The 13,274-nt window shown below is 43.9% G+C and overlaps 1 protein-coding gene across 6 annotated transcripts in view; it reads right to left on the reverse strand.

Moving 5' to 3' along the window:
• Positions 1-491: 491 nt before the first annotated feature.
• Positions 492-13,274, reverse strand: part of ARHGAP6 (Rho GTPase activating protein 6) — a 542,302-nt gene continuing 529,519 nt past the window's right edge. For 5 of the 6 annotated variants that reach the window (XM_004021902.6, XM_027963556.3, XM_027963558.2 and 2 more), the window contains exons 11-13: positions 7,767-8,038; positions 5,623-5,703; positions 492-2,495 (exon numbers count right to left, since the gene is read on the reverse strand). In XM_004021902.6, coding sequence (XP_004021951.3) covers positions 1,795-2,495; positions 5,623-5,703; positions 7,767-8,038 — 1,054 coding nt within the window. In that variant the 3' untranslated portion in view covers positions 492-1,794. The remainder of the gene's footprint in view (positions 2,496-5,622; positions 5,704-7,766; positions 8,039-13,274) is intronic. The other variant, XM_027963555.3, reaches the window with a different exon arrangement.

Raw genomic sequence — 13,274 nt, forward strand, 5'->3', positions numbered from 1 at the left:
TGTGGGGGCAGCCAGAAAGAGCCAGAGGCCAGCAGGCACATCCTTCCCACATTCCCGCCAGTGGCAGAAGTGCTGGGCCCATGGGCAGAGCCCGAAGACCCCCATCACCGCCCCCGCTCCTGGTTAAGAAATGTCAGACAGCTTTTCTAGACTTCATCATTTCAACCCTGAAACAGAAGGAGCATCCAAGGCCTGTTGTGTAGATATGACATACAAGGATTGTGTTGGGAAACACCTGTCCAGCACGTGGGAAACCACCCGAGTTCCCATCTACTTCCTCAACAACAATTGAGCTTCAGATGAATGACAATCAACCTTCACTTGCAACAGATATCAATTTCACTGGGTTATGTCTCCAAGCCACCTACAACTTTGGCTGTATGTGGATAGTCCTGCCACTATTCATTACCTTTGGACTTGCAGATAGGGAAGTGCGTATGTGGAATGGTGTGTGGGTTCATTCATGAGATTTAATGCCAGTGAACAAAGCCTTTGCTTTAACTTTTTATTCATTATGGCACAAGAACTTGAAGAAACACCACTGAAAACGTCATCGCCAATATGAAAATTCAGAGTAGCATGTTTTATAAAAAAAAAAAATCTTTTTCTATGATACACATTCCCTTATGAAGTGAAAAAAAAATCTCATAAAATACTGAAGCAAATTGCCACCTGCTGGTCAAAAATTGCTTTGCAGTTGAAAAACTTCAAATGTACTGAAGTATGGTAGGAACATTTTACATTACACAAAAAATTACTAAAGAAAACATTTCCTCAGCCTTTGGCACAGTGTAAATACAGAGCTCCGTTTTTTTTTCCAAATATGATTTACTTCACAAAGCGCTGCATATAATTTGGTTAATACTGATGATGGGGCAAAAGGAAAAACCATGTTCTGTAATTTGAATACTCTCTTTTCACTCAAACACTTTATAGTTGGATTCCAGTTTATAGTTTTGAAAAATACATAGAAATCGTACATTATAAATATATATTATATATGGTCTATAATAAAGTTGAATTTGACCTAAAATGGGCAGGACAAGTTCTTAATTATTCTTTCTTTGTCAGGCACGGCCTTTCTCTTGTTTCATTAACTGAATTCTTTCTAAACAGATTCTAAAAATATATTCCATAATGTATCAAATTTAATATTTTCCTTAAAACATATTCAATATGAAAAAGCATTCAGTGACTATATTCTTTTTGTATCTCACTACTATATAAAAATATGGCTTCTCATATTCTGTTCTATTTTGCTTTGTTAGTGTTATTCTTAGGCATTGAAAGAAGGGCTGTCCCCAGTTAAAAGCTATGGCAAAAGCACAGAAACCCGCTTGTGCATATTCTAGAACAGTCTATAGAATCTCATTACTTAGAATAGGTGACTAAAAAATGTGTTCCTTCTGTTTTCTGTGAATATAACATATAGGATTATCATACATAATCTGTTACAGAATATACAAGAGTCAAAACTGAAGACACATAAATACAATTAAGCTATACCAAAGCGAGAATTTTATCTTATACAGAGCCAATGTGAATAGCTTTTAGATCGGACGTTAACATACATTTTTGTTTTTTTCTAAAGGCTGGCTATGCAATAGAATCTTATTATAAAGGGTCAGGGTCCTAGGGTGCTCTATCTTTAAGTGTACTGACTTTTCTCGTGTTATTTTTTTTTTTAAGTGTAAAAGAAGAAAAATAAGTAAGTGCCCAATTGTCCAACACCCACTTTTTCCCCTATTGAGTGGAAGAAGGCTGTTTGGGAGGTGAGGGGCGAGCGTGGGGGGCTCAGACCAGCGTTTCCGGGAGGGCATCGGGGTTGTCGGTGGACAGGAGCTCCCAGATCTGCCATCGCTCCCTCTGCCAGTCGAGCCAGTTGGGTTCCCCCAAGGTCTTACTGTTCTGATCGCCGGCGGGACTGGGGTAGGCGCTGCTCGCTTTCTGCTGGGCGGCCTGGTGCCCTCGCTGCGGCTCGACTGCCTGGCTTCCCTCTTGCGAAGCTGTTCCGGAGCCTTCTTCCAGCCTCCGCGGCCTCCACAGCGGTGGCTCGGCGGCTTGGTGGGCCGGGGATGCTACGGTTGACTTTCCTGGACCAGGATAAGGAGGAGGAGGCCGCTTGTCGTGCCTGGCACCCTCTGCAGGTCTCTGGGGCAGAGGCTTGGCTCTCCTCTGCAGCCAGGCCCCCTCCGGCTCGCTCTCGGCGAGGTCCTCGGCGCTGCTCAGAGTCCAGCACGGCTCCGGCCTCGGCCTCGGTGTGGGCTGCCCGCCGCCCTGGATGTGGGGCGTGCTGCAGACGCGGGCCACCGGGGTGTGCGCCCTCGCCTCGGCCGCCGGGCTCGTGGTCTGAGTCCTCCGAATAGCCTGCGCACTGCTGTCCAGTTCTGTGGGGCTCCCCTGCCAGCGGGGCCAATTGGGGGACAGGTTCCCTTGAGACAGGGAGCACGGTCCCGGGCGGAGGGAGCTGCTTTCAAAAATATCGCCGTAGGAACCTGGGAGCCAGAGAGAAGGACGAGAAATACAATTGGTTTGTAGCCTCTCTCTGGAGGTGCCTTGCCAGTTAAAAAAAAAAAAAAAATTTTTTTTTTTAAAGCACAGGACATGTTTAGCTGTGGCTGACTACAGTAGAAAACTTCTAGTAAGAGACCTGACCAATGCTTCTTGATTATCAGCACAGTTCATCTAACAGCTTCACTGTCAAATGAGACTAAATAGTCCTGTGCCTAAATTTCTGCCTTCGGAAAGCCCCTCTCTGCCATGCTTATGGAAACTTTTCTGAACCTAGAAGGTAAAAGGAACGTTCTCTTCCTGTTCAGTGCAACTTGCAATCCGGAGGAAACATACATTATAGTGTTTCCATGTTTCTCTTGTGTCAATCAAAGCCGTAGGAATAAATGAATTGAATCGAAAATGCCCCATTTAGTTGCAGAAGGGGAAGGCAGCAGCCCCTGTGTATATTCTACCCCTGCCACTGTGGGGGAGACTGGCTCCTTATTCACCCATCATCCCCTTTCCTTCCTGGATGATATTTCCCAGCCTCCCTTGCAGTAAATGTGGAGGTGTGATGGAAGCCATTTCTAGGCCTGGTCTAGTAGGAAAAACACCAAATGCACTCCTAGTTGTCTGGACTTGCTCTCTTCCCTCAACTTCTAGCCCACAATGGAGCAACCATGGAAGACTCTGAGGCCTCTGAGGACCGGGGAGCCACTGGCTAGATGGGCCTTGAGCTGAGCCCCTGCATGACTGGAACAGAGTATTCCCACCCCTCATTACCCTGCACAATCCACACTGGACTGCATAGTGAGGATAAATCAACCTGTGAAAGGTTAAGCCACTGACATTTAGAGGATGTCTGTAACCTTCCCTAACTGATACAACTTTCTTCAGGAAATTGAAAGGAGAGCAAAACAGTGTGTTTCACAAGCAAATGAGGAGTTCCTGGGGGCGTGTGTCCCTAGGCTTCCTGTCTCCTGTTGATCATTTTGGGAGGAGAGGGGCATATAAACATGTACACAGGGACAGATCAGACTTGAACCAGCAGAAGGAAAACAGAGCAGGATATCTTGGAATAATTTATCCTTTGGGGGAAAGACAGTAAAGCAGTTCATGGGATAAGGTGAGATGCACTTAGATAATGGGTCAATACTCAAATGCTCAAACCGGAGTAGAGGCCATTACAATAAAAATGCACCATGCTTTAGAAATATAATATGGGAAGTATTACAAAACAATGAAGAAGGGAACACACACACACACACACACACACACACACAGGGAAACAATAAAACAATTCACACACTTATATTATATGCCCTCCTCCAGGGGATCTTCCCAACCCAGGGATTGAACCCAGGTCTCCCGCATTGCAGGAGGATTCTTTACCGTCTGAGCCACCAGGGAAGCCCTCATATTATATATTAACATATATTCCAGATGGATTAATGAATTAAGGGTTAAAATAATGAAATATTATGACGGAGAAAAATATATAGATGACTAATTCGCCAATGCTTAAGTAAAAGTTAAGATTCATTTTGTGAAAGATTTCATAAAAAAGAGATAGAATTACTCATGTAAAATATTTTTAAAAAATCCAGATATGCAAAAAGGGAGAAAATGCAAGGAATATCAGTGGCAAACAATGTGATTAAAGGGTTAATGTCTTTATTATAAGAAGAGTTTGTAAGAATCAATTTTTAAAACACTAGCATACATAAATAGCCAATGGCATAAGGATAATCTGTGTGTGAAATTCAGCTGATTAATAGAAAAATTGAAAAATACTGGTGAGAAATACAGGCAAATGATAATAAATACAATTTTGTTTTTTAAAGAAACCCAAATGCAAACCCAGTGATTTGCAATACTAATGAGATTAAAGGGACATGGACAGCCAATGTATCCTCTATGCAATGTGAAGTGACTATATCTCTGAATTCTTGGATAGGTTCATTATATTTTGACCCACTTTCTTATTTATTTATTTTTTGGCTGCATCACACAGCTTGTAGGATCTTATATCCCCAACCGGAGATGGAACCCAGGCTCCCAGAAGTGGAAGCACGGAGACGTAACTACTGGACCACCTAGGAATTTCCCTATTTTCCCACTTTCCTATTTCATATTTTTAACTGGCTTTCTAAAATTTTGTGAACTTTTTTTATAATTTAAAATACAAAATCCAAAAAGTACATAAAAGAGGTCCCTGACATTAACTTATTGCAACATCACTTAAAAAATGGAAACAACTCAGTGGTCCCAACACTGGGCTATAAACTATGAATATGCATCCAAAATACTACACAGCCCTTAATGACAGTAATGGAAAATAACTGGAGAATGAAAGGTAAGCAAATCATATAAAGGTACACAGTCAGAATGATTATAATTATCTTTAAAAACTCTTGCAAATGAAATAAAGTCAAAGATTGATGTACTCTTGTGGAAAGGTATAGTTTCATCTCCTTTCCCCCTATTTCCAGCTAAGAAATGGGATATTTCCTGCCATATCAGTAAACAAGGATGTCACAGCCCTCGGTTGCAGCCCTCCAATGTGAGCCATCCTGAAGAAACTCAGGACAAAAAAGAATACCTGTCATCTAGCAGCCATCAGATGGTGGCCACTTCCTGCAGCCACTCCCTGTGGTGAGCCCTGAGGAAGCTCAGGACATGAAAATACAGGATACAGGCCCCAGGTAGCTGAGGTGCAGATCAAAGGAATGATTTCAGAGAGCCCAGGCTCTTGCATCTTCCCGGACAGGGAAAAGTGCTAAATTCCTTAACTCGAGATATCTGGTTTTCCTTTAATTAACAATAATCTGTTGATACTCAGACTACCTGCCCTTTGTTGCAAACGTCTATATAACCTGGCTCCTTCCCTTGCCTCCTCAGAGCAGTTCTCTCACACTACTCCAAGTCTCCCCGGCTTGAAGTCCTAAAAATTCCCCCCAAATAAAATATAACACTCAACTTTTAGGTTGTGAATATTCTCCCTAAGTTGACACAGCATTTCTCAAATAATATCTGAGAAGCATGTAATATGATGATAGTAAGGTGAAAAGCAAAGAAAATTAACTTTAAAAGTAAATGCAATATTAGTTTGAAAATATAATCCTTTACCTGTCATTCCTGGGTCTTTGGATCCACTTTTTAATGTTGAATGCCAAGTTCCCCAGATATTGAAAGCCTCCTCTGCCATATCTAGGAAGAAGTGTGAAAAAAAAAGTATGTCACTCAAAATGAAAACTGAAGATTAAAAATAAATGAATAAATATTTTTATGACACCTCTTCTACTCAAAGTACTTTATTCAAGATTACAATGGATACAAGACAGAATATGATGCAGACCTGCCTTTTAAGAGGCCTATTCCATTTGGGATTCACGAAAAGGCTCTTTCTCTGTGATGGCTGTGGTAGACAGAGTAAGTCATGATCCCCAGAATCTGTGAAGATGGTATAGTGAAAAGGGTCTTGCAGGTATGCCTAAGTTCTGGATTTTGGAATGAGGAGATGATCCTTGATTATCTGTGTGAGCCCAGTGTAATCACAAAGGTCTTTATAAGAGGGAAGCAAGATAGAAGATGCTATGTTGCTGGCTTTAAAGATGGAGGAAAGGGCCACAAACCAAAGAATGCAGGCAGCCTCAGAAGCTGGAAAAGGCAAGGAAACAGATTGCTCCCTAGAGTGTCCAGAAGGAACACAGCCCTGTGGACCCATTTTAGATTTCTGACGTCTAAAACTTTATGATAATAAATTTTTGTGTTGTTTTAAATCACTAAGTTTGTGTTCACTTGTTACGGCAGCCCTAGGAAATGAATAGAATTGTCATGGGTGACAACAGCTCCAACCGCATCAACATAGAGACAGAGGAACAATGGTTATAGTTTGTTTATCTGGCCTAGGGAATACTCCTCTGTGGCATCAGCAGAGTCACAGTCCTGCATGTGTTTATTCATACACCCCCCATAATCTGTCTGTAAATATTTATAGCCTAAGGTTCTATCTTAGGTGTTCCCACCATCTCATCTAATCCTTACTACAATCCTGAAACCTAAAAGCATCCTAGGTGGCTCAGAGGTAAAAAAAAACCCGCCTGCCAATGCAGGAGACATGGGTTCAATCCCTGGGTCAGGAAGAGTCCCTGGAGAAGGAAATGATAGCCCACTCCAGTACTCTTGCCTGGAAAATTCCATGGACAGAGAAGCCTAGCAGGTTACAGTCTGTGAGGTCACAAAGAGTCAGACACGACTTAGCATCTAAACAAACAAATTTGGCAACATGATGATAATGACTATTTCTAGAAGCAAATGTCTACTGGTGCTTCCCTGTGTTCAGCAGTTCATATGTATTCATTCTCTCATTTAATCCTGAAGAGATGTCCCTGAGTCCATTTCACGGATGAGGCAAGTACTTTCACATTTTAAAAAGAAATTTTATGTTTGATGGAAATACCAACTACTGTTTTCACTGTAAATTAAAAGAAATTTTTGAAACAAATACTTCTGAAATAAAAATAAAGCTGCTGTGATTAAAAACACCAAAAAAAGGGAGCCCTTTCGGAGTGACTTTTCAGCGAAAACTTTATATTTGTGATACAGCAGCAAGAATTTGTACTGTGTCTTCCAATGATCAGTTTAAAAGTGTCCTGCGAGTCCTGACCCCGAGGAATTGTTCTGTGGAGGGTGAGTACAAAATCGAACATCCAGTGGTCAAATACATTTGAGAAAAGCTGCAAACCATCCTCTCCCTCCCATCGTGGAAATTCATGGTGCCTGCTAGCAGTGTAAAGATTTTTGAGAACTTGTACAGCAGAGAAACGGTTAGCTTGGTTAACTCAGGCTTTCCCAAATGTATTTGACCATGGAAATCTTCTTTTGCCTAAAAGTCATCATTGCCATGGAGACTTATTTGGAACATGCCTGCTCCTTATATAGTGAGTTCAGCTTGTTCTCTGTATAAAAGTAACAGCAATGGCGGGGTGCCATCTTAGACTAAAAGATATGTACCCAAGCTCACAGGCCAGGAGCCAGCAAGTTCCTCGGATGCTAGAGGGGAGAGACAGCTGGGACTGTCTGGGGCTCACCGAGCTGGAGACTGCTTCCCACCTAGCTGGGTGTGCAGGGACTCGGACCCAGGATCAGTGTTCGGCAGGTTCTCAGTAAATGCTCATTGAATTAGAGAAACATGAAACAAGGAGGGTTGGAGACCAGGTCCAAAGCGCCTACCCCAGGCCACATGCAATCAGAGGGACTGGATGAATTACCTTTGCCAAGCCTTGGTCCAGGAGAACTCTCCCTCGACTTGGAGGAGGGCAAGTGGCCCACCCGGCGCACACACGGCTCCGGCCCTTTGTAAAGCTTCTCTGAGCCCCCCGGCACCACATCCTCTTGCATAGCCAGCAGGGAACGCTCAGACAGCACAGGGGAGTTGTTGTCATAAGGGGAGAGGTCTCCGCTGGAGGCCTTGTTGGAGTCTGTGGACGAGTGCCTTCCTCCCATGGAAAAGGAGACTTCTGACCTCAGCATGTCAGGGCTTCTGGCACAAGGAGACAATTACAGGTACGTGAGTGTGTTAGCAATGAGAGACCAGATTCAAACCAGCGGACAGGTTTACAAATGACGGCAGGAGAATGTGTGGACACGGGCTGAAACAAAAAAAGAGTTTCTGAGCAAGGTTCCAAGACTTCTGTCAATCAGGTGAAAGCATTTCTATGAAATGGCCAGCAGATGGCAGCAAAACCCAACAGATGTCACAGGAAACAGCAGGGCGAAGTGATGAAACCTTTTCTTCAAGGTGCATTGCTGAAATGCCTGTTGGATCAATCCCTGTTTCCATTTAAAAATTAAAATCTGATGCTCACTATCTGTTAAATAGGGAAAACTGTAGATAACTCTTTAACTTTCCTCAATATCCTGAATTAAAAATAATTCAGACAAAACTATGAGTAAAATGTTACATGCAGTTTATGGACACCTTTTCTCCTTTCACCCAAATACTAATGTAAATCAATCCATCCTTCCTGACAACAAAGATGACAATGATGATGGTGGTGGTGGTGGTGGGAATGACTGTTTTATGGATAAAATGATGGCTAAAAAGATAAACATATGACCGTCACTGGAATCCATGGTATTTAAATACACCTAAAAGGATTCTACAAGGCACGAGTGCTTTTACAAATTGATGTAAAGCGTACTAATGAGCATATCCATTAAGTTTTATATGAGCATGAGTTGTCACAGCAACAGAAATAATGGTGAAAATGTGAGCCGAACAGGAAAACAAGAACATCAGGAACACGACAAGAGTGTTTGAAGTCTTACCTGGGAACATCTGTATTTTCTACTTTCCTCAAAACAGTGGCCCTGACAACATCTTAAAGGGAAATGATCACAGATTGATTAAAAGTTCCCAAACCTGCTTCTGCTGCCCCCCCCTACCCCTCGCCCCGCCTCACTTCTCTGGTCTTTACTTTCTTTTGGATTAATTTTTCAAGACAAATCCTTGGTGATCTTATAGAAGGTAACCCCATGCCTGAGCAAGCCCTTCCTAATCTAAGGGTTCTGTGTATGCAGGAGGAGAAAGGATGCTGTCAGGGGGTCCAGCTTCACTGGGGGCTTGGGCAGGGCTTACTGACAGGGGAAGGCAACTCAGCTGTGACACACTTTCCCTGTCACCAAGGCAGTTAGGGCCCCAAGCACTTTCTGCCCTGTGGGGAATTTCCCACCCACATGGAATAAACAGTCCTTTCCTTGCCTCCTCTTTAAACCAATGACTGATGATCTTATGGGAAAGAGCCAGAGGACAACCCACGAGGATGGTTTTCCAGAAACTTAAGGCTTCCAATGAATGAAGGAAAAATAAAAGGAACTTACTACTTCTGCTGGAAAGTGGAGAAAAAAAATGATTTAACTGCCATCATTTAATTGAAGGGGGAAACTCTCTCTGATTCTATGCAAGGAACACAGGACAAAACAAACGGACCCCTGTCTGTCATCATGGGGTTTGACTCTCACTGAGGACACTCCACTGTGAGAATGAGCAAATATAAGTGTGCTGAACTGGTCGCCACACAGAGCTCAGCTCAGAATCTGGGTTCTGCATTATGACCAGGGCTAGACATCAAATTGCCGGGCTAACTTCAGTTGTTTTTCCCTGTTTAGTTGACATTTTTCCAGCCATTAATGAAAGTGTCTTATGTCTACTCGGCAAGAATAAGTCACAGTGTTATTTCGATAAGAGTGGGCACATAAAACCTGCTTTTATGACCTGTTTCAAAGAGAGTCTAGTCAATTCCCTTGCCAAATTAAAATAACTATCTGGGCCACAGATGCTTTGGGGCCCCCTTACAACAGGAAGAGAGTTTTGGAAAGGTCATGGAGACCACAATGGTTTGGTCTCATATCTTGCTCATCTGTCTTACAAAACATACAGAAGAGAATATATAGAGCAAAACATAAGTTGCAGATTCAGTCAACAGTTAACGTGCATCAGGAAAAACACCCCATGAAAGAAATTTCTTGAACATCTCAAGTACTAGGGACAGTACTTCTGACATGGCAGCGTCCCCATCATCTGGGAAATGCATTGCTGGTTGGAAATGCGAATTCGCAGGCTGCCCTTTGGATCTCCTGATGGGACTGGCGACCACAAGCAGGGCTCAGGGCCAAATGAACCCGCAGGGCCCCACAGTGAGAATAATGACTAGAATTTCAAGATGGTGACAGCAGATCATTAAGCCAAATGGGCGCTGCTTCTGAGGACTGAAAGGGAACCTCTCGGGGCAGGGCTTTAAAAGCCCTCCAGGTAATTTTGATACTTGGGGGAAGTCAGATACCAAACCTGAGATACCAAGCCTACCTGCCCTCCCTCACCCTATAGATGTGACCGTGGGCTATGGATCTCCTCAGAGGCAAGTCAGCAGAGAGATCAGAGTTACTGGCCACAGCCTCAGCCCCGGCTGGCAGTGGGGGCAGTGGGCTGGTTCTGACTTCAAGCTGGCAGGGCTACAGTGGATTAGAGGAGAGAGCATGCCCATCGCAGCCAGCTCCAGCCTGCAGGAGCCAGATCGCTGAATGCCATCTGGTTATGGATCAGAACATGATAAGGGGAGGGGGGCAGGAGGGGCCAAGCTGCCTTTCTCTGCTCTTTGGTGTCATTCTCCAAGTCAAGCCACCAAGGTCACCACACCTGTAGCCCCCATCAGGGAGAAACCAGAGAAGGAGGTCAGAGCTAATCCCTGGGGGTGGAGGCGAAAGCAGCAGACACAGCCCATGGACCTCCTCAGTGGGGCTGGGGTCATCCCCAGAACATGGGCAGGTGGGGGATCCCTCTTTCCCCAGCCAGTGTACTTAGCCATGGAAGCTGATGCAGGTTGACTGCACATGGCAAACAGCTTGGGTTAGCCTCTTATGTGAAGCAACCCCTTGGCCTGGGAGAAGCACATAAGTTGACATGTATATAGAACTCATTGTGTGGCAGCAACTGGATGAAGTTACTGTTAACAACTCTGATCACACGTTGAGAGAGAACTGAAATAAATGAGGGCATGGTGACATTGCATGGGGTCGAGACTCTGAAAATGTATTTGATAAATACTGTTTAAAATCATGGGCTTCCCTGATAGCTTAGCTGGTAAAGAATCCGCCTGCAAGGCAGGAGACCCCGGTTCGATTCCTGGGTTGGGAAGATCCTCTGGAGAAGGGATAGGCTACCCACTCCAGTATTCTTGGGCTTCTCTCGTGGCTCAGCTGGTAAAGGATCTGCCTGCAATGTGGTAGGCCTGGGTTTGATCCCTGGGTTGGGAAGTTACCCTGGAGAAGGGAAAGGCTACCCACTGCAGTAGTCTGGCCTGGAGAATTCCCTGGACTGTATAGTTTAAAATAATTCAAAATCAATAGTAAAATGCCTTGTTTTATGCTTACAGTTGGTGGCTCTTTTATATGTTTAAAGTATTTCCTATTTATCATTTTAATTTCTCAGCAGAGGTCAGTAAGGTGGTGGCCAAATTTGCCCAGGAACCCACACCCAAGAGTTGTTTTTCTATATGTATGTATGTGCGCTCGGTCGTGTCTGACTCTCTGAGACCCATGGTCTCTAGCCCGCCAGGCTCCTCTGTCCGTGGAATTCTTCAGGCAAGAATACTGGAGTAGGTTGCCACTTCCTCTTCCCGGGGATCTGTCCAGTCCATGGATCAAACCTGTGTCTCCTGCACTGGCCAGCGGATTCTTTACCACTGGGCCACCTGGGAAGACTTGTCTTTCCACACGAAAGCCCACCAATTAATGAAATGAAACAATTATATTTACTCCTCAGAAGTTTCACTATAATATTGGCAGTTCAGAGTTTTCAAAAATTTTAGTGTCACTCCATTGCTTTATCATTAAATCAACTGGAAACAAATCCAGGACCTTCCCTGTAAGTATCTTTGAAAAAAAAAAACGAGACAAGCTGTCACTGATATCTTCTCTAAGATTTGCCTCCTAAGCTGATTCACCTCTCGGAAGACAATTTTAAGTTCAGTGCTCCAAGTAAAGGGCTAAAATATTCATGTGTTTATTTACAGAAAATATTTACTCTAAGCAGTGAGAAATCGTTAAGAGGCTCATGGTGTTCTGTCTCTGTAGGTGTTGGAATTTCATGGGTTGAGGTGGGGAATGCTGAGTGGATACACTGCCAGTTGACTGGGTTTGCCTCCATAACTGGAGAGCTTTCCCGTGAGCCCTGAAAGCCTCGGGACCATCCACAGCACGCATGGCCAGTCTCGGCCAACCAAACAAGCACGAGATGGACACAGAGAGCGAATTGCTTTCTCACCCTTAGCTGGTCCTTCCAGGTCAGGGTGTAAACACGCTGGCAGGGTACTGTGGGCAGGCCTGCACTGCAGCCGGAGGCACAGAACTCGTTCTGTGGATAGACGGAAAACTCCGGTTCAATCACCGGAAAGTGGCCGGCCCGGCCCCTGGCTGAGCGACCTCAGTGAGAAACATCCTTGGGGATTTCAAACTTGCTTTGGTTTCATGCTTGGCTTAGCCGTGAACTGATAAACCTCCATCTGTTGGAACTCAAAGCACATAACCATCATCGACACTGTTCATTGTAATGGGAAAGGAATCCACTGTCACAGTCACTCTGGATTTATGGAAGATTTTCACATTCATCATGTTCACTTCTGCAAAACATCCCTTATGCAGAATCCTAGGGACAAAGGCAGCCCGCTCCAAAGAGAAGCTGACATGGATCCACACTCCCACCAGGAGACAGACATTAGAACTTGCCCAGGTCTCCCCAAAGTTGTGTTGCTATTTTGTTCATTGTAGATCTTTGGCGACAACATTTGTTTTTTAAAATTGCTACATTTAATTGTTGTTCATTTTGATGACTGTTTTAGCACATCCTTAAGACTTGCACCTCACTTTCCTCACCCTAGTCCCAGCCCTGCTCTGTTCTGTTGCAAATGCCTGTGTTTATCACACCTTGTCTTCTTTGATTCAGTTCTCATCCCCTATTTCCTTACATCCCTAAATCAAGGAGGTCGGGGGCAGGGGGGGAATCTATTCTAAGTATCTTTGAAAAAAAAAAGAGCCTATAATTCCAATATATATACCAGACAAGCAACTAAAAAACTAGAAGTCTTGCCTTTTTAGTAATAAAAATCTCTTCTAATCTCCTCTTGGCATTCCATTTTGGTTGAAGCCAAAAATGTAAGTAGACAAGCACAAGAAAAAATAATGAATCCTCCATTCACTCCCCCAGTTCAGTTGCCACAGAC

The sequence above is a fragment of the Ovis aries genome, chromosome X (genome assembly GCF_016772045.2).
Source record: "Ovis aries strain OAR_USU_Benz2616 breed Rambouillet chromosome X, ARS-UI_Ramb_v3.0, whole genome shotgun sequence".
NCBI lineage: Eukaryota > Metazoa > Chordata > Mammalia > Artiodactyla > Bovidae > Ovis > Ovis aries.